At 47.8% G+C, this 20,453-nt stretch overlaps 1 protein-coding gene across 3 annotated transcripts in view; it reads left to right on the plus strand.

The window, feature by feature from the left end:
- Zbtb16 (zinc finger and BTB domain containing 16) overlaps positions 1-20,453 on the plus strand; it is a 180,504-nt gene that overhangs the window by 106,413 nt on the left and 53,638 nt on the right. For all 3 annotated transcript variants that reach the window (XM_005334202.4, XM_013362359.4, XM_040285243.2), the window contains exon 4: positions 11,521-11,607. In XM_005334202.4, coding sequence (XP_005334259.1) covers positions 11,521-11,607 — 87 coding nt within the window. The remainder of the gene's footprint in view (positions 1-11,520; positions 11,608-20,453) is intronic.

Below are 20,453 nucleotides of genomic sequence, written 5' to 3' on the forward strand. Positions count from 1 at the left end.
AAAAGGTCTAAATTGTTGTATATTACATTTTAAGTAGTTAGCATAGCTGCTTGTTTCATAATAAATGTGCAGTAGGTGTCAGTGACTAATATTCTCACTGTGATTGCAGCAGCTTGTACTATTGATGCCCACAGCAGGACAGCCTTTGCTGGACCCATATGATCCTGAGGGGAGAGGAGAGGGTTGTTACTGGGCAAGGGCTGGTGCCAAGTACAGTGCTGGACACTTTCCCATGCATCTTCTCATTTAAACTTCCCAATAACCTTGTGGTCCCATTTCTAAATGAGTGGCACCCTTGGAGCTGGGCAACTTCAAAGTCCTGCTTTCAGGGTAGGAGGGATGTAGCACCATCTTTTTCATAGGTGAGGAAAATAACACTCAGAGAGGTTGTACTACGGATGCTCTTGAGGCAACTTGAAGGAGACCTTGCCTGCAGGGCGGGTCAGCTCACAGCCAAGGGAATGGTCAACAGATACCCACATGCAAAGCCCTAGCAACTGGTTTCTTGAAGAATGCAGTGGTTCTGATGCCTGCGACAACATTTGAAACCTTCAGAAAGCCTTTGGATCTTACCATTTGTTCAAGTACGATTCCTAAGGGTATTTAGCTTAAAAACAAGCAAAACACATACACATACCAAAAAGACAGTTGCAAGTGGCTTTGGAGAGAGATGCTAGGAATAGGGAGGGAATGGCGAAAATCTGGGAAGAAAGGGGATGGGAAATTATCAATACAGATCCCAAAGAGATCCGAACACTGAGAGAACCCTGAGTACTCTTCAGGGAGGAAGGAAGGAGGGAGGAAGGAGCCAGTGTGGAAAAAGGAAGGGAGGGCCAGAGTGCTCGAAAGGCTGAGGAAGGCTTCCCTCTCTTCCCTCTGAAAATACCTCTAGTAAACATTTAGTGGGAGGGAGTATTAGGATGATGGGGGACCATGGCAGTGGCTGGCATCAGCTTGGCATTGTGTGGGTTAGGCAGGGCTTTGACTCTGGCATTACCCCTTGGGGTGGCTCAGGTTTTTTTTATTCTGTTGTCCAAGCAGCATTGAAGGTCTTACCTGGGAGTGGGACATGTGCATTCAGGGGTGTGTGTGTGTGTGTGTGTGTGTGTGTGCACGCGCGCGCGTATGCACATTCACACACATGTAACTCCCCTCCATTCCAGATTGGGGGTACAGATTCTGATAGTGCTCTAAGTTGCTTCAGAAGAAAGGAGAAGGTATTTAAAGAGGAGAGGTAATACGCAGGGCTTTGGGGCTTTGGGGCTTTGGGGCTTTGGGGCTGCTGATTCAGAGCCGGAAGAAATCCCTCTTAACATTCTGAATCTCTCACCTGGGAACCCCCAAGTGGGGACCAGGGAGGAGGATGATTGCCGGTTTCCAGGATTTGAGCAGGTGTCCCAAAAAATCATGGCTCAACTCCCCACTTTCATTCATTTCTCTCTTTTTTTTTTTTAACCTAGAGTCTTATAAATGCTGAGATTGCCGAGCTGGCCGTCTCCCTTAAACAAAAGGGAGACCACCAGAAACCTAGGTGTCCCTGGCACTCAGGGGTCAGCCTCGGTGTAGCCTCATTGGCTCAGTCTGACTCTGGCTAATGATTATCCCAGCGGCTGGACTCTCTGTTCCGTTTTGCTCGCCTGATAAAGTATTCCCTGGAGAAGGCTCAACCGGGCTGAACTGGGGCACCCAGCCTTGGCTTGATCCAGCCAGTACCTTGCCATCTCCAAGGGTTATAGCCTTTGAGCTCCCTTTTCTGGACACATTGAGCTTTCTTTGCCATGAACTCTGGCTTCTTCTCATACAACACCCATTCATCTTTTCTCCCTTAGCAACGTCCCCGGTTTAAAACTGGCCATTTACAGATGAAGAGATAAAGAGGCTCATCCAAGGTCACACAGCTCAGGCAGTGACAGTTGAACCCTGAATCCATTTCTCTTTGTGGTGTTTTGGTATATCTTAGGTGCTCAGGGCCAGCAGGATTGTCCTTGAGCAGTGACTCACACTGGCTCATCTCAGAGTGGCCTCCTCTTCCCTCCCAAGCAGTGGGTTTTGCGTATGAGAGACTCAGAAGTGGTGTCTTACCCACTCAGGTCATTTGCTCCTTGCAGGTGGGCCTTCCCCCAGGAGCGCTGGGGCTAAAAATATCATGGGCTAGAGTTTTCTGGAGGCTTTGGCCAGAGGCTGACCTCCTGGAGCTTATCATCTTGAGGAAGTGAACTTCATTTGTAATCACCACAGTGACTGAGCACCTACTGTGTGCCAGGTAGTTCATGATGGTTCTTGCGGAAACCGTCATATAAGGATTAATAACCCCCTTTTAAAGAGGCATGTGAAGCTATAGAATTGATGCTGAGACCATATTGCCAATAAGAAAAACCACCCCAAAGCCGTGTCTGACCACTAGCCACTGTAGGACGTGAGTTCAGGAGGCCTGATGTTTAGTGTGGGGAGATCTCCCAGTTGGCGTGGCTTGTCTGGAAGTAAGTCTGGCCCCTTAATGGCAAGGGCTGACGTCCCTTTGGTAGGACAGATGTCTGGGCCCTTGCAAAAATTGTGATTTGCTATGGTACCATGACTTCTCGGTCATGAAGTTGCCAGGAGAAGAAAGGGGTTGGAAGCCATGGCCAGGTGAGTCTGCAGATCAGGTCAGTACTAAACTTCAGGAAGATTTGGGAACTGGTTGGTTGGTTTGTTTTTAACTACAGTAAATTTACCATTATACTTGGAAAATAATTCACCTTAAAAAAGTAAAATAAAATAATTCACCTTAAATGGGATTTCACTCCTTACCTTTTGGGTAGCAAAAGAAAGATAATGATGGCTGTTAAAGATTGGCCGTGACAGACGGAACTTTCCTGTGCTCATATGTGAACGCACGACCAGTGCAACCGACTTCATGTACAGCCACAAAAGTGGGAAGTTATACCCCATGTATGTATGATCTGTCAAAATACATTTTACTGTCACGTATATCTAAAAAGAACGAATAAAAATTAAAAAATAAACATTGGCCATGAGTGACAAAGGCTCAACAGGCCTTTTATCCCAGCCACTCTGGAGGCTGAGGCAGAAAGATGGCAAGTTGGAGGCCAGCCTGGGCAACTTAGTGAGACTCTCAACAGCTGAGCCAGAACTTGTCTCCAAATTAAAAAAATCAAAAGAGCTGGGGATGTAGTTCAGTGGTAGAGAACCTCTAGATTCAATGTCCAGTACCACTAAAAAAAAAAAAAAAAAAGAAAACTTTGGCCATGAGTGAAGATCAGAGCAGAGATGCCTTCTCCTTAACACCCAGGGAGGAGGAAGCTGATCCTGTCTTTCCTTGTAGCTTTTGGTTGTATTGGGGCTTCTTGGGCATAGTCTTGAAAGGCATCGCCTTTCCATAGGTCTCACAACCCAGAGGAAATCTGCCCAATGAAGACTTGTCAGAGTGGGTATCTAGGCTCCTTTTTTTTTTTTGGTCTTGGAGCTTTGACTGGGATGGTGAGACTATCTCAAGTGTTGTACATTCATACAATATTCATGTGTGTCTCATATATTGACATTGGGTAATAAAATCATGGCAATAAGGACAATGTTGATGTCCATGACAATGAGCATATACTGAGCAGTTACTACGTGCCAGGTAAGATGTTAATGACAAGAGGCGGGCAGGGAGAGGGAGAGAGGGTTTAAATTAATCATCACTCAACCCAATTGTGTGAGATGCAAACACCCTGAACCCAACTTTACAGGTGAAGGAACAGGTCCAGAAAAGAAGATCCGTTGTCCAGGGTGTTAGCTAGAAATGGTGGAATCAGAACTGGAACCCAGCTTTGTCTGATCCCAGAGAGCACGTTGTTAAGGACTTGACTTGTGCAGCCTTACACTGGGTGTGTGTGTTTGTGTTTGCACTGGCTGCGGGCTGCATTTCAAAACCTATGGGATTACCTGCAGATGCTAGGAGCCATAAACAAGGAGCTTTCCAAACCTCTCTGGTGGAGAATTAGCATTGGAGGGACAAGGGACAAGGTAGACCCTGTGAGACCTGAAAGGGGGACTTACAGGACACCTATGAAGCCAAGAGCACCAGGCACCACGGTAGTACTACTGCTCCTATAATATGACATTTATTGAGTGGGAGGAGAAATGTTCTCTCAGACATAGACGCTCAGCCTTCTCCTTGACCCAGCCCAAGTCTCCTCTTCTGCAGAGTGGATGTGGAGTCACATGGGAGGGATCAGGCATCTAACAGGTCATCGATAGGAAGTTGACTTCCAGACATCTGGAAGGGAGCCACCTACCCTCCACCCCAGCTGACCCCCTATCTCTGCGGGTCAGCCTGCCAGGCTTTCCGGGTGGCTTTCTCCACCCTGTCTTTGATTTGGGGCCCTGTCTTAGTGGTTCATTCATCTCCAGTCCTGCAGAAAGGCCAGTGGACCCATGGTAATGTCCATGAGAGCTCCCCTTGGACACTCCCTGGGCTGGCCCACAGGACTGCTGGTTTCCCATTCAGCTGGCATCCGCCCACCTGTATCCCCTTTCCCTCTTTCCTGAATCGGTGTCCCTTTCAGAACCTCTGGTTCTGTCGTGGTTTTTCTTTTTGTTGATAAGGGAGAAACAGAGTGAGAGGGAGAGCCAGTGAGGGGGGGGGGGAGAGAGAGAGAGAGAGAGAGAGAGAGAGAGAGAGAGAGAGAGAGAGAGAGAGAGAGAGAGAGAGAGAGAGAGAGAGGGAGAACGCAAGCATGCCTGCAGCTCCTCTCTGGGAGTACACATCTCCTTGAGGGATGGAACACACAGTGCTGGCCTTTGGAATTGGCAGCCCGTGTGCTGTTCTCCGTCTGATAAGAGGTACTGTAAATAAAACTGTACACCGTGGCCTGTTGTAAAATGCCCCGCGTCTGTACTCATTGTTCTGACAGCTCATGCTTTTTTTGGGTCTGCTGTTTTGGTACACTCTGTACTTCCTTATGTAAGCAGGCATGCATATCTCATCAGAACATTCAAGATGTTTATTTTAAAATCTCAAGGAATTAAAAAAAAAAAAGGACACACCACTCAACATTCGATGCTGGCAAACACTAGGTGTTTTTTTTTTCAGTGATTCCTTTTTTTAAAAAAAAATTATTATTAGCCTAGGGGCGGGGGAGGTTAGGAGAGGGAGGGATTTTTTAATTTTTTTCCTTCTTACATTGGCTCCTGCCTTGCATCCTTCAGAGGTACACTGCCCCACATCTAATTATATCCAGTGCTGTCTACATGTTTGGGACCCCCCAGCCCATTTCTGTTTAGGAATACAGGCAGGAGGGGAAGACTCTGTACTTTGCCAAGGGAGAGGGCCAAGGAAGGGGCACAGCTGTGGGGAGCTGGTGGTAGCTTTTATGGGCTTTCATCTCTGTTGTCACTGGCATCCTGGCATTTAGATAAAGCTTTATGCTTTTGCAAATGTCTTCCTGGCCCGTCCCTCTGATTCCTGGGAGTCAGGGAGTTGCAGAGCCCCCACAGACCTGGAGGCCTCAGACCAGCTCCAGCCTTAGTGGGACTGTGGAGTCTCATCTTGTCTCTTGTTTATTGCTTCTGTGTATCTACCCACCTTTACCTGCTTTGAGCCCTTGAACCCTTCTGTGTCCGCCAGTCCCATCTTTTGAAGGTGCCAGCAAATCAGAGAAAGTAGAGGTCTGGTAAATTTGGAATGGTCAGACATTCCTGTTCCCCTCAAGAGTGCTGTTACAGCATCCCTGAGCCCAAAATCTGCAGGGTCCCTGGGGGTCTGGCAGGGGCAAGGCTGTCTGTCTGTTTCTTTAACAACTGGGTTCACTAACTCCCAGATGAACTTAAGAAGAGGCTGGGGAAGGGGACCTCTCCCTGTAGATCACTGCCAGTCAACAGAGGATCCAGCCTGGCCTCCCCAGGTCTGCCAAAGGACACGAGGCTCACTGAGTGTCCTGGAGCGAGGACTTGTCTGTTTCTTGCTAGGGGAGACGTTGGGTGGCTGGGTTGAGGTCTTGCTCCAGGGGAAGCAGACACCCCCACTTTCTAACCTTTCCTCCTTTTCTCCCTTGAACTTCCTGAGCTCTAGCCAGTGACCATGCCCTTGAGTTTTCAAAGGGGCAGCAGAGAAGCCAGAGTATGCAGAATAAGGACTCTGCCACCCCCTAGGGGACAGCGTGGCAGTGCCCTGAATGGCCACTGCCCTCTTCTCAGGCCAGTTCTGCACCCAGGAACCTGCCTGAGGGTTTCTTCAACAATAATTCAGTGCACCCCTGTGCATGCCAGGCACAGGGCCCTGGGGGGTCAGCGGAGCCCAGGATATATGGGAGCTGCTTGCACACAGCTTACAGTCTTCGGGAAGACAGAAAAGAACCCGGAAGCACAGGGCTGGTGAGTACGATTCTAGGGGCTTGTCTGGCAGAATTTCTGAGCTGGGTTAGTGAAATAGCTGCTGATGCTGATGTATTGGTCCTAGGACAGATTTTTTTGCTCCCCCTGACAGAACAATCATTCACCTTTAAATCAGAGGGACAAGGGATAGTTCGGGTGTGTGCACATGGTGGCATGCGTCTTTACAAATGTTAGACTCCCTTTGTACAAGATAAATGGCCTCCAAATAACTGTGCATCGAATTTCAGTAAAACCAATCATACTCTAATTGTGCAATGGGAGTTCTTCTTTAAAGGAATAATGACCAGTGATGATGGTAGCTACTTTCTATAGGTTCTGTGTATCTTGCCACTGGACCTAGGCTGAGTGCTTAAACCACTGGTCACAGTCCTTAGAGGGACCTGCTTTTGTTGTTCCCATTTTACAGATGAGGTGACATGTGCACCGAGGTTTCGCAAATTGTTCGAGGTCACAGTTGGTGGCTGGCTGTGTTGGCATTTGGACTCTTTGCTCTCTTGACCTGCATCCTGAGCTCTCAGCCACACTCCACCACCTCCTGAGTTATAAATAGTCTTAATGATCTCTTGCATCGGAGCCTATTCTGTGGCTGAGAATGAGTTATGTGTTTATTACCGCTCATTATCTCCCACCAACCAGCCTCACAGCAGCTTCAGTGCAGGTTGGATCATCCCCATTCTACAGATTGGGAGGCAGGTTCACTGAGGCACCATGGCTTGTGTGATGTCTGCAGCAGTGAGTGGCCGACTCAGGCCTGGCACCCCTTTCTGCTGACTCTAGGTCAAGCAGTTCTCTTCCTGGTTCACAGGTCTGTGGTTGATAGGAAAGATAGCGTGGGACCAGCTCTCCCTGACTTCCTGCTGTTGCCTTCTGCTGTTTCACATCTCTCCCTGCAGTCCATACATTTCTTGCTGGGTCTCCACTCTCCCTAACCGACTCCACGCCATCCGTCCAGCCGCCCTGCTGTTCCCTGCCCTTCATGGACATCCCACAGCCTCCTCTGGTTCTCCATTCAGATGCCAGTCACCATGACACCTTCCCTGGCCTCCCTGCACAAAATGACAGCCCTGGCACTCCATCCCTTTCTGCTTAATTTATGTCTCTTTTTATCATTTCTCACCACCTGGCCTATTTTACATAGACCTGCTTTAAAAAAAAAAATCTGCCTTTCCCTCTTGAACATAAGCTCCATGAGGGCAGAGATTCCATCTCTTTTGTTTCTTTACGCTAAGCCACCTCCTGGCAGGTACTTCATGGGCATCCTCTGTGTGTAGGAAGGATGTGGTGATCCTGTCCCTCGGGTTCCCCCTGCTCTGGGTTGAACCCCAGGAAATTTCGTGGGGGTGAATGCTGCTGCTAGGTCCATATGCACCCTCAGCGTTCAACTGGCATGACCACCCCCCCTCCCCCACGCCCCTCCATTGATGCTTTATAAATGTATTAGGGGCAGAATGATGTCACCGTAATGCATTTTGGGAATAGCCATGTGGTTTATACACACTTGAGTTGCTTTGAATGCAAACCTGACATCATACTGAAGGCAGCAGCGAACAACATATGCACAGTAAACAGGCAGAGACTGTCTTATTGATTAACAGATGAGGCCTCTATTATCGATCAAAGCTTGGCGAGGAAATTTATCACTTTTAATTTCAGGGCTGCCAAATATTTCTGCCTCTGAGCCAGCCATTACAGAGACAATTTAAAGGCACAAGCCTCCCCGGGAGAGTGGATTTCGGGATTTTGTCTGGCATACTCAGCCCACTTCTTTGCTCTTTGGCTTACCCTGGAGACTTGGGGGGGTCAGAGTGTCTCTGGGCAGGGGTAGCAAGAGTTTTGGGGCTTCATAAATGAGGCTCGCAGTGGGAGCTGATGTCTGTGGTGTCTATGTAACGGAGAGCCTGACCCAGGGTCCCCGAGGACAGGGACTTTCACACACTGAGCTCCGTTCCACGACTTCAGCACATGGGGTGGGGTGGGGTGGGGTGGGGTGAGAGGACATTGCAGGCAACCAGATGCGGTCAGCCAGCAGCCTTCACTAGATCAGCGTGCTCATCTGTCTTTATCTTCATCTGAACTTGTCTGGTGGTACACATCCGCCCTTCATTTCCTACCTGCTCCCCCCACACCTGCTCCCCCCTCCCTTTGTCTCTACTTCTCAGCCATTAAAGTGAGACGCTACTACAACCCACACGGATGGCCGTTTCTAAGAACGGCTGCACACCACATCCCTTGAAGCCTGCGCACGGTCAGGCTCCTCACTCGATCACAGGGCTCCAGCACAGACGGCCAACGACGGCCAAGCCCAGGAGGCGCCCTCCCCACCAGTCTTGTGGAGGGAGCCGTGAGAACAGATAGAACCAAAGAAAGAAATGCAATTAAAATCAGATCCCTTACAGATCCACAGAAAATCATTGACGGCTAATGATTTAGGACTAGGGGGAGTTGCTCACTGTGAGCGCGCTGTGGCTTCATCCAGCCCAGATTCCCCATCCTGGCCTGCGCTGCTCTTTGAGGCACTTTTCTATATTTCCTGCGTACATGGATGAAAGCCGTGCCGGCTGCTGCCTCTGTGAACACACAGACAGGGCTTTGCTGGCCTTGCCGGAAGGTATTTTCTTGGCTGCTTTTTCAAAGCTCTCTAAGCCATGTACCAGGTGCTTGGCCTAAGGATATCCTGCAGCTCGAAGGGACACCCAGAGGTCATTGTGGAATTCTCCCTGCCTCCAGGTGAAACTCAACCCCAGCCACCTAAGACAAATGATGATATTTATTTTTAACTCTCCACGAAAAGCAATTTCATTTCTCCCCTGGGGTGCTTTATCATTCATTTATTTAGTCCGTCACTCCTATTTATTGAGCACCTACTAGAGTCTCACCAGCTCATCATTTGGAATATAGACAAGGTCAGCGTCCTCATCCTCATACTTGCTACTGGTTTTACTGGGTGTTTAATTTAAGCCTTTCTATTTTGAGTTTAAATTTCTTAAGTATATGCTAATACTCCAAGGAAAAAGTTGTTAAACTTTTAGGAAACATTATACAAAGCCCTGGTGGATAAAATGGACAGACTTGTTTTCCATTTTTTTTTTTTCAAGTTGAGGGAAGGGAGCCCAGACTTCACCTTCTTATCCTTAAAGCATCTTTTCAGATGGAATTCTATCTAAGGAGGCTAAAGATTCAGGGATTAAGAGCAAAGGCTCTGAAGTCAGGCTGCCTGGATTTGAATTCACCTCTTCTATTACCACTGTGTGACACTGGGCAAAGTACTTACCCTCTCTGAGCTTGTTGACTCATATGCTAAGTGGGGGTTATAATAATAGGTACTTTGGTTCTTGTTAGGATTACATGAAATGATGTACACTAAGCACTCAGCGTACATACATACCTGCTATGTATTAAAGCCTTGGGAAATTGGAAGGCGTGAGAAAATAGCACTAGGGGCTCTAGCTCTGTGTAAAAAGTAGTTCTGGCTCCAACGAGACTTTTATGCCTAAATAAACCCACAGGCACACTTCAAGAAGTGCTCAGACATGTTAAAAGGAACAAAGTGGACAGGTCAGAATGGAGATCGGCTGCAATGCCTGGTGCATGCATACTCTGGCTTTGAAATGGAATGGGGCTGAAACAGCGGGATGAGATTGGGAATTGTTCAAGCTCAGAGACTCAGGGAGAGTTGAGCAGCGCCAGAGAGGACCATGGGGACAAGCTACCTGCAGAGGTAGATGGCTCACTGGCTCAGGTTAGGGAAGCCAAGTAGAGGAATTTATAATCAGTACAAATTGTGAGCCACTGTATCCTTATGACTAGGGAAGTGTGCGGAATCAAGTGGCCTTCAAGGAACCTTCCTCTGTTGGGTGAGTCAGAGGGCGGTTGGCAGTGTAGAGACCAACCTTGACCTCTGCAGTGTTCCAGGCATGACACGGCAGGGTCCTGTGCAGACTGTGATTATCCACAAGCATGGGAGAGAGATGTCTTCAGGACCTTTTGCAGGAAAAGTGCCAACCCTCAGCCCATGGCAAGAGAGCCTCGAAGGCTATTCGCTGGTGGTAGAGGTACCGCTTCATCCTGACCTGGTGACCTTGTCACTTTGAGCTTGGTAAATAACAGAGTTCTAAGGAAATGTATTAAATTGGGTTGCACTGAGTTGCTGTTGTTTATTCCACAAATATGTGCAGTCACAGGTCACCACTGTGCCAGGCAGGTGCAGCCATGCACAAGATGACATGGTCTCTCCATCAGGGAGCCCACAGTGTGGCAGGAGAAAGAGACGGGTCCATGGGCATTTAGAACAGAGCATGGCAAGGGCCACAACCTGGAACATAGAAAGTGCTAGAGGAGCAGAAAAGAAGGGTCATCTTACCCAGACACGAGGGCACAGGTGTCAGAGCTGAGACCTAAGGATGAGTAGGAGCTGCAGCTGTACCACAGAGGACAGGGGACGGGGGAAGGATGTCTGTGGCAGAGGATGCGTGAAGAATGCACAGCACTGAGGAAGGAAGAAGGCAGCCCCGCCAGGGAGCAAGAGCGAGGAGGGGGATGAAGCCAGAAAGACCAGCACCAAGAAGGACCTTGTGAGTCCTGGGGAGAATTTAGACTGTCCTCCAAGCACTGGTGAGCCATTCCCAGGGAGGGTGTTTAGCGGTCAGATGCAGGTTGTGGCTGGAAGTAGACAGTGAGTTCATTTTGGGTATACTGAGTCCTAGGTCCCTGTGGACATCCAAGTGTGGGTGCATCAACAATGTCTGCTTTCCCATGCATCACAGGGCCGCAGGGCACATCCCCCCACCCCCCGGCCCCGGGTGTCATTTGTCGCTGTCCACCCCTCAGAACTGGCCATTCAAAGTGCTCCTTCTCCATGGGGCATCTCGCCTGGACTCCATCTCCATTTATCTTAGTTATGCTGCTTTTGTTTCTTCTTCTCTCTCAGAGAGCCCTAGGTGAGGGCATCTGGAATTTATGGGGGGTGGGGGTGTACCTATTGGAGGTGGATCTGGCTGAGGGGGCCATGGATTATCCCTGGCTCAGGGTCTTCACAGGTGTCCAGCCCCCCCTCCCCTAATGTCCATCTGCACAGTTTTGACCCAAGACTTTCTCATCTCATGGATTGTCCTTCTAGTGGTAACTGCCTCTTCTTTCTTTCAGCGGGTGCCAAAGCCTTCGTCTGTGATCAGTGCGGAGCACAGTTCTCGAAGGAGGATGCCCTGGAGACACACCGGCAGACCCACACTGGTGAGTTGCCTTTGGTTCCCATTCTCCAGGTCTGCCGGCGTGCAGGGCGTGGCTGTGAAGTACCTTGGTGCCTCTTGTCCTTAGCACACATGCTATCTAGTCACCTGCAGGGGTGCTGTGAGTGAGGACGGACCTCTGCCACATGCAGCCACTCTTGCCTGTGGGCTGGCTGGACAGGAGTTCACAGGTGTGGCTGTGTCCCATGACAGCAGCTGCCATGGCTTAGGCCAGGATCTCTGCAGTCATAGGTCACTCGTGCTGTCACCATCGAGGCCTCTTGGATGCTCTTGCCAAGGCCTTTGAGAGTCTGTGATGTGATCCGAACCTCCCCTTCCCTGAGCAGTGGTAGGAAACCTCGTGCACTCCCTCTGGTGAAACACTGAAACCGTCCTGTGGCCACAGTCGTGTGGCTCTTGATCCCCCCTTTGTGAGGGTTGAGCCATCGTCTAAAAGACATCAGTCTACACGCAAGGATGTATTTGAACAATATTAGCTAATATAGCTTTATTTGATTCCAAAGCATCAATTTCACAGCATCAGTGTCATCTCATCCTTGTGATCAGTGTCATTGTCACCATCCTTGCAAGAGCTCACATTTATTGAGTACTCATATGTGCCAGGCCCTCTTCTCAGTGCTTTACTTGATCCCACCTGGCCAATTTTTCAGTAACCCTGTGAGGTAGGACACGATTCCCATGTCAGAGAAGAGAAAACTGGGGCTCAGAGGAGGGAAAGGGACTTTCCAGAGTTCAGAATGGGGACAGCTGTTGTAGAGCCTTGGAGTTCAGAATTCAGACGACCTGGGTTTAATTGTGACTCTGTGACCTCCTATTTGTGGAACCATGAATAAATTACTCAAACCCTGTTAATTTGGGTTTCGTCTTCTGTTAGAAAAGTGGAGTGGTAATAGTATCTGTCTCTGAGCAGAGGGATTCAATGAGATATTTTAATTTGAAGTCCTTTGCAGGGTGTAAGGACTTAGCTCAGAGTGAGCATTCAGTGAACAGTAGTAGATGTATTTATTGAGTTCCTACAGTGAGCTTGGCACTGTGTGGACATAGAAGACACTCAACAGTTCTGCTCTTCATCAGCTGGGATTCTAACTGAGAGACAGTATTGGGCTTTCAGGTCAAGTTATAATAAATGGTGTTAACAAAAAACAAAGAAGAATAAGGAGGAGAAAATAAATATTTTGGAATAAAATGGTCATGAAGAAGGGATCTTTTTAAAAAAATTATTCATTAATTTATTTGTCCTAATTTGTTATACATGACAGCAGAATGCATTTTAAATAGGCCAAGGAGCTGAACAGACACTTCTCAGAAGAAGATATGCAATTGATCAACAAATATATGAAAAAATGTTCAACATCTCTAGCAATTAGAGATATGCAAATCAAAACTACTATCTCAACTCCAGTCAGAATGGCAGTTATCAAGAATACAAGCAATAATAAGTGTTGGTGAGGATGTGGGGGAAAAGGGCACACTTCTCACATTGCTGGTGGGACTGCAGATTGGTGCAAGAAGGGCTCTTTGAAGTGACATCTTAACAAAATCAGAAAGTGAGAGAGTGAGCCACTCAAAGGTTTCTGGAGAGAGATTCTAAACAGAGGGAATAAGCCCTTCCACAGCCCTGAGGCTGGGTCGTACCTGACAAACTCAAGGAACAATAGCACAAAGAGCAGTGTGACAGACAGCAAGGAGCGAGGTGGCAGATGAGTGTAGAAATCAAGCAGGTCGCTCAACTCCAGTAAGGAATCTGGGTTTTCTTCTGCATGAGCTTAGAGTCTTTTGGAGGGGGAGAACATATTTGCAAATCATATACCTGATAAGGTACTCACAACTAGAGAATATAAAGAACACTATGATGCTGAAATAAAAATATGAATAACTGAATTAAAGAATGGGCAAAGGAGTCGACAAGCCTTCAAAGACAGACAAATGGCCAGTGAGCACATGAAAAGATGCTACACACCATTAACCATCAGGCAGGTGCAGATCAAAACCACAGAGAGACACCACTTTACACCCACTAGGATGTGGCCATATAAAAGATATAGATAGTTGCAAGCATTATTGAGGATGTGGAAAAATCAGAACCCTCTACATTGTTAGTGAGAATGTAAAATGGTGCAGCCACTTTGGAGAGCCCTCTGGAACCTCCTCAGAAAGTTAAATATAGAGGTGCCATATGACCCAATAGTTCCACTCCTGCCCGTCGACCAAGAGAAATGAAAACACGCATCCTCACAAAAACATGTACACAAATGTTCAAAGCAGTATTATTCATGATGGTCAAAAAATATAAATAACCCTGTGCCCATCCACTGATGAAAGAACTAATAACATGTGATCTATATTCATGCAATAGAATATAATTTGGCTATGAAAAGAAATGAAGCACTGATACATGCTACATATGACATGGATGAACCTCAAAAATATGCTCTGTGAAAGAAACTAAACACAAACGGCTATATGTTATATGGCTCCCATTTAATGAAATGTCCAGAATAGGCAAATCCATTCAGACCCAAAATTAACTAGTAACCAGAAGCTGAGGGTGTTGGAAAGTATGTGGGGAGATGACTCCTAGTGAACACAGGATTTCTTTTGGGGGTGATAAAAATGTTCTAAAATTGATTATGGTGATGGTTGCACAACTCTAAATATATTAAAATTCATTGAATTGTGCATTTTAAAAGCATAACTTGTATTTATGATACATGTATCATAACTCAATAGAGATACATGAGTGTGTGTCTATGTATATGTACATATCAGTGAATTTTGTCCCATGCTAGTAAAAGTAACTGGGTCACACAGGCTGCCACAAACAACATATATCAAGACACACAAACACACGTGAATTTACTGAAATAGAATACACATAAATACTTGTTTATATATATATATATATATATATATATATATAAACACACATATACACGCATGCACATGAACATTTAGAGAGAAGAAGAAAAATAGTTCCTTGGATTGTTTTTTAATTTTTTTTTTTTTTTTTTTGGTGCTGGGGATTAAGCCCAGGGCCTTGTTCATGCAAAGTGTGCTCTATCACTGAGCTACACTCCCATCCCCATGGGAGAACTTTCTGTGGGAGAATGACATAACTTGATTTATGTGTTTAAAAGAGAAGTTTGGCCCCTGTGCTAAGAGTTGCAGCCATCAGTTGCTGTGTCACCAACCTTTTCCACAGCAGCTTAAAAGAATGAAGTGTTATCTCTGATCATTCCATTCTGTGAGTTGACTGGGCTCAGCTGGGTGGTTTTCACTTGGGTCCTCTCATGGCTGCCTGGGGCTGGATCATCTGAAAACTCCTCTGGGCTCTGATGTCCACGGTGGCCTTATTCAAATATGACTCAGAGCCCCTGCACGTGGCCTCTCTACAGCCGAGTCGTTGGGGCCTGTTACATGGCAGCTCAGGGCTCCAGGAGTCCGGGGGTGGACACTGCTCACCGCCTTCTTAAAAGCTGGGAAAGCGACTATAGAAATACAGCTTCACTTCTGCTGTGTCTTGCTGATCAAGGTTGTCACAAGTCAGCCCTAGATTTCAGGTGGTGGAAGCCTACGCTCTCCTTCACAGTGGGTCTGTGAACCTATCGGGGAAGAGGAGTCGATGGCAGCCATCTTGGAGACAGGCCACCATAGGGCCTGGAGCGGAAGAAGGAAGACAAGTCCGCTGCTGGAATAATCATGGCCATCCACATTTCTAAGTTCTAGTCCTTCTCCCTCACAAACGTCTCCTACCCGTGGAGAATGCACCTCCTGACTCTGGTATGAGGGCTCTGGCCTGGGGCTGCCCTGAGGTGATGGGAGGGGAGGTCACACAGGAGCTGCTGTTCTAGCTCCTGTCTCCCTATCTCTAGATCCAGAATTGGTTGTCTTGAAAGTCAGGGGAGGACAAGGTCTCCCAGGGTCCCAGCCGTTCTCTTGTTGATAGACTTCACTGAATCAAGAACCCTACGCTGAGAATACTAACCTGGGGCTGCTGAGGAGTCTTTGGAACCAGCTTTGCAGCACACCTGAATTCTGTCCATCCAGCTTATGTTTGCAGCAGCCGGGGAGGGAGAGGTGCCTCCAGCCAGGGGCAGGTTGAGTCTAAAGGGTGAGAACCCCGGCAGGCTACTCCCAGGCTGACCCCAGGCATACATGGAATACCTCCCGTGTGCCTGGTGCACACTGGGAACACTGGTGACCACAGAGCCACAGTCCTTGTTCTTGAAGAAAGTGGGGTATATGAGCATGGTGGTCTGTGAACTATGCTTTTCCAGAGACCTTGTGAATGGAGCCTGCCTGTTGGAGGAAGGAGATGCCATCAGAGAGAAGTGAGCTGTCTAGAGTTACTGCTTATGTTGGGTAAAATGTGGTTGATATTCAGCCTGCCATGTATGGTTTACTCAATAGGTTGAGTAAACTGAGCTCTTGCAAGGATGAATGTTCGTGAGAGGTGAGAGGAGACCAAGGTGGTGGATTGGAGTCAGGCTCCCCACCAGCCTGGGCTGGGCTGTGGGAAAGCTCCTCCACAGCAAGGCGCCTTGGCTCAGGCATTGTGCGTGGTGCCGGGAGTTTATACAACAGCAATCTCACCCTCTGTGTAGGGTTGGCAGCAAGGTGGCCTTCGTGACACTCATGGCTTCCTGACACATCGCAAAGTTCCTTTATCACTCATGGCACTACTTCCGGCTGAACCCAGACAGATCCTCGGCTCCCCTGATAAATCAATGAGGGAACACAATGTGAAATCTATTTGCCATCTCTGTTTGAGGACAGGGGACCCAGGAGACGGGAGAGAGGCCTGATTACAGGGGATGCTGAAAATAACATTCAAGCTACCAGAGAGGGACAAGCCAAGTGCATGGGTGCCAGGTGTCACTGGAGAGCCAACAGGAGAGAAAGGAGAGAGCTCTGGAAAGAAAGGAGTGTAGAACATGATAATGCACCTGATATTTTTGATACTGTAATTTATAAAGCACTTTATTATTCCCCTTTTACAGACGAGGAGATGGAGGTCTAGAAGCCATCCATAAGGAAGTAGAAAGCTGGAACTTGACTCAGCTCTAACTTCCATGCTCTTCTCACCATTCCTCAGCTCCCTGCATGGTGGCCCTCTGTTGGCAGTGGGTTCCTGGACTGAGCAGTCAGGGAGATCAGTTCAGAGTCCTTTAGCTCATGACCTTGCCTGGGGGCAGGGCTCTTTTATATCCCTGTGACCCTTTTAGCTAAGAATTCCCAACATCCAGATGCCCACATCCTCCTCCTGGGGTAGCATACAATTTCCCTGAATCTGGTTCTGTGATGCGGCCCCTATGAATGGGGAACATTCAACATTGCATAGGGCAGGTGATTATGGTGTCATGCAGGTATTCTTAAAACCAAAAAGATGAATTTAATTTCAATTCCAGTGTAGCCAAGCAAAAGGCAACTTTTGACCCGACTTAGCCTGGATTTCTGTCCTGGTGTGTGTGACCCCCCCCCCTTACAGCCTCCCTGCAAAATGTTGATGAGCCCAAGCTGGTGCTCAGGGTGGCCATGCTTATGGTTGGGCTGGGCTCAGGCTTTGTTGTCACATTTCAGTTTTCTGTTTTGGTACAGCAAAGACTTTGCAGAGATAAACAGAGATCATTTTACACCTTTTATATTATGACAAATACATATTGCAGAACACTGCTGCTTCCAAAATGTTTGGGTTGCAGAGAAGCGAGGAATTAACAGCTAGGCAGCTCCCGAGATACTGGTACTTCATTTACACATCAGAAGTTTTTTTATACCGTTCAGTAAAATAAGAGTGAGAAAACACGCATGCAGGAGCACATACACACGTGCCCCACCATGCACCTCCTGGGATCTATATCGGGAATGCCTTAAATTAGGAAGTAGTTCTTTTAAGTCCAGATACACTGATAAATACCATTAATGGCTTAATTTATACTCTGGGTTTGAAATTTGACACATGGACACTATCTTGGCTCAGGAAACACAAGTGGTTTTGTGCCAGAGGTTTTAATGACCAATCAGTAATATAAATTGCTGCATCACTGAACAGAAATAGCTTCTCCATGTCATTTGATCTGGAAACTTCTCCGGCCAGGCAGCAGTTAATAAATTTAAAAATAATTACCCTCTTTATTCAAAGTCAAACTAATTAGGAGTGGATTTTACAAATCATAATGTTGTTCAAGCCACTGTACATTCCCACTTGGGACTTGGAGAGGCCTGGGGGCAACAGACAGGATTAGGTGATGTTAATTAGAGGGCAGAGGAAATATCCTTGCTGAGCTCAAGGGTAGGGAGCTGGGACCATCTTCAGCATGCCCTGGAAGATGAGTGATCTCAAATGAGTAGGCTGTGAGGGCGACCTGTAGGAGCCTTCAGCTCTTTCAGCCCACTCACAGGGAACTCTGAGCAGCCAGCCACTGGGACCTGAGCCTGGGGAGCTGGGGTCAGGACTGCCCTATGTGGGCCAGGCCAGAGAGACAGAGATGAGGAGCAAAGAGGTGCACCTGCCAGTGACCACTTAGGGAGAATGGATGTTCCTGGAGGCAGGGGAATGGACAAGATGATCTCTGGAGGACTTTGCCTTCTAGACAAGTGGGGGCCCTAACAGTGGCTCAGGCCTGTATTCCAGTCTGCGAAGAAGAAGGAATCCATGGAGCCTGAAGTCAGAGTGTAGATCTCTGGGTATCGGTACACAGTGTCTCAGAACTTGGTATCTGGTGATTCAGATACTAGCCCTGTCATTTACAAGTTTTATGATCTTAGACAGATTGCTTACATGCTCTAGGTATCAGGATGCTCCCTATAACATTAGCACAATTATGGTGTGCATTGTAGATGGGGTGTTAAGGGAGTCACGTTGCTAGTTCATGTGAAACACTCAGCATAGGCCTTGCATGGAAGAAGCCATCTCCTGAGATGGCAATGGTGTTTTCTGCACCATCATGGTCTTCAGCAGAGGGGAAGGGCCATTATCTGCCTCATGGGTGTGTGAGAGGAAAGGCATGTCCTGATAGTGGAACAGAAACAGGAACAGCATCTAGCTGCTCCTCCAAGGTGAAGGTGAGGTCTTCCAGGATCCCTGTGTGTGTCCTGTGGCCAAGAGAACATTTCCAAAGGGCCCATCAAGCTCACAGCCACTGGAGCGCTCTAAGTAAGAAGAAAGACATAAGAACAGAATTATATTCCACACTTTGAACAATCTTATGGGGTCTAGAGTGTCCAAGCTGCCCAGAGGAGCTCCTACCTTTGCTACTATGTAAACCTATGCCAGACAGGTGCAGAACCAGGGTAAGGATTAAGTAAGTACACCATTCTCCAGGAACACTAGGCACATGCCCTGCCATGACTTAGGGTACCTCCTTGGTGCCCTCAGGAGTCAAGAATTCTGAATCTCCTAGTGAGGTCCCATATGTGCTATCACCAGGAACCTGGATATCCTGGGACTTCCTGTCCTGCCTTCTTCAAACAGGATCTCATCTCATCTGTTAAAAAAGAGAGTGAGAGAGACACAGACAGACAGACAAAAGATAGCCATTTGTACCTACAGGCCTCCCCACCCCACCCCAGACCTCCACAGGAACCAGGCTTCTAGGTTGAACTCGACCTTAGACCTTCCCCAAAGCAATTCTGCTCTCTCCTCCAACCCCATGTGCTCCAGCAGGTCTGCTAGGTTAGTGATTTGGTAACCTCTGCAGATGGTGTGTCCCATCATTCCTACATTCACGTCTTCACTCAGTTTTTAAGTACCTGTGATGTGCGGATGCTCTGCAGTCCCAATACATAATGGCAAACAAAATTTGGTCTCTGCTTTGCTTAAGGCTACAGTGCTGTGAAGGAAATCTGCAAGTAGGTTGAACTCGCCTTAGGTGCAGATGATTCAGTAGCTGTCCTTTCTTGGATACTTTTGAGTTATGACTTTATTAAGTCTTCATTTTGTCTCCTTAGTCTTTGCTGGAGAAAACTGAGACCCAAGAAAGTTCAGAAACATTACTCCAGGCCAGAGCTGGATTGTGTGCCCTAGGCTCCTGCACCCCAGAGCCCTTGTTTGAACATTGTCTTCCTTCCCTGGGGGCCTAGGCATCAAATCTGATATGCAGACCACAGGATCAAAGCCTATGTTTGAAAAAGACGGTCACCTAAGAACAAATAATCTAAACTAGAATTGGAACCCACGGGTTCTTAGTTTCAGCCCAGTGTTCTCTTCACTCTGACTACAAAATAAGAACTTTCCTTTACTGGCCTAAAAAAAGTTGTTCAGATTCCACATCCCTGTGTCTCGGGGGAAGCCAGTCAACCAGATGCAAATATGGAGATGCTGGTTCTTATGGACCTGGTGTTGGCTGTAAGTGGGTCTCATGGTCCAGAGGCCACTGATGACAGCTGGCAGTGGGGGCCACGTTGTGGACTCTGCTCTTCCCTGCCAAGCTGGGAGTGGGCAGTGGAGTGAATCCTGAGCAAAGGGTCCTCCTTATGGACCCAATACACAGTGGTGGACAGGGTAGGGAGCCTAGGAGGTACACACACTCTGCTGCTTCAGAACCACCCCCTCTGAGGGTGTGAGACTGTATGCCCAACCTTATGTTGGCTGCCTGCTTCAAGTGTCTCTGCCTCTGAACTTCAGAGTCAAAAATGGAACCCTTGTTTGGAGGACTCTCTGTGGTGGCTGCCAGGGGAAGGGGTGGCAGGAGGAGCAGGTGGGGCAGAGGATTTAAAGGGTAAGCAGCAACATTCCTTCTCAGGGTGGCTGCCTGCTGGCCTTGCCTCTCTCCTACCCTGGACCTGGCAAGAGGGGCAGTGTTGGGCACCTAGAAGCCTTGTTGGGGTGGC

Source organism: Ictidomys tridecemlineatus, chromosome 4 (assembly GCF_052094955.1).
Source record: "Ictidomys tridecemlineatus isolate mIctTri1 chromosome 4, mIctTri1.hap1, whole genome shotgun sequence".
Taxonomy (NCBI): Eukaryota; Metazoa; Chordata; class Mammalia; order Rodentia; family Sciuridae; genus Ictidomys; species Ictidomys tridecemlineatus.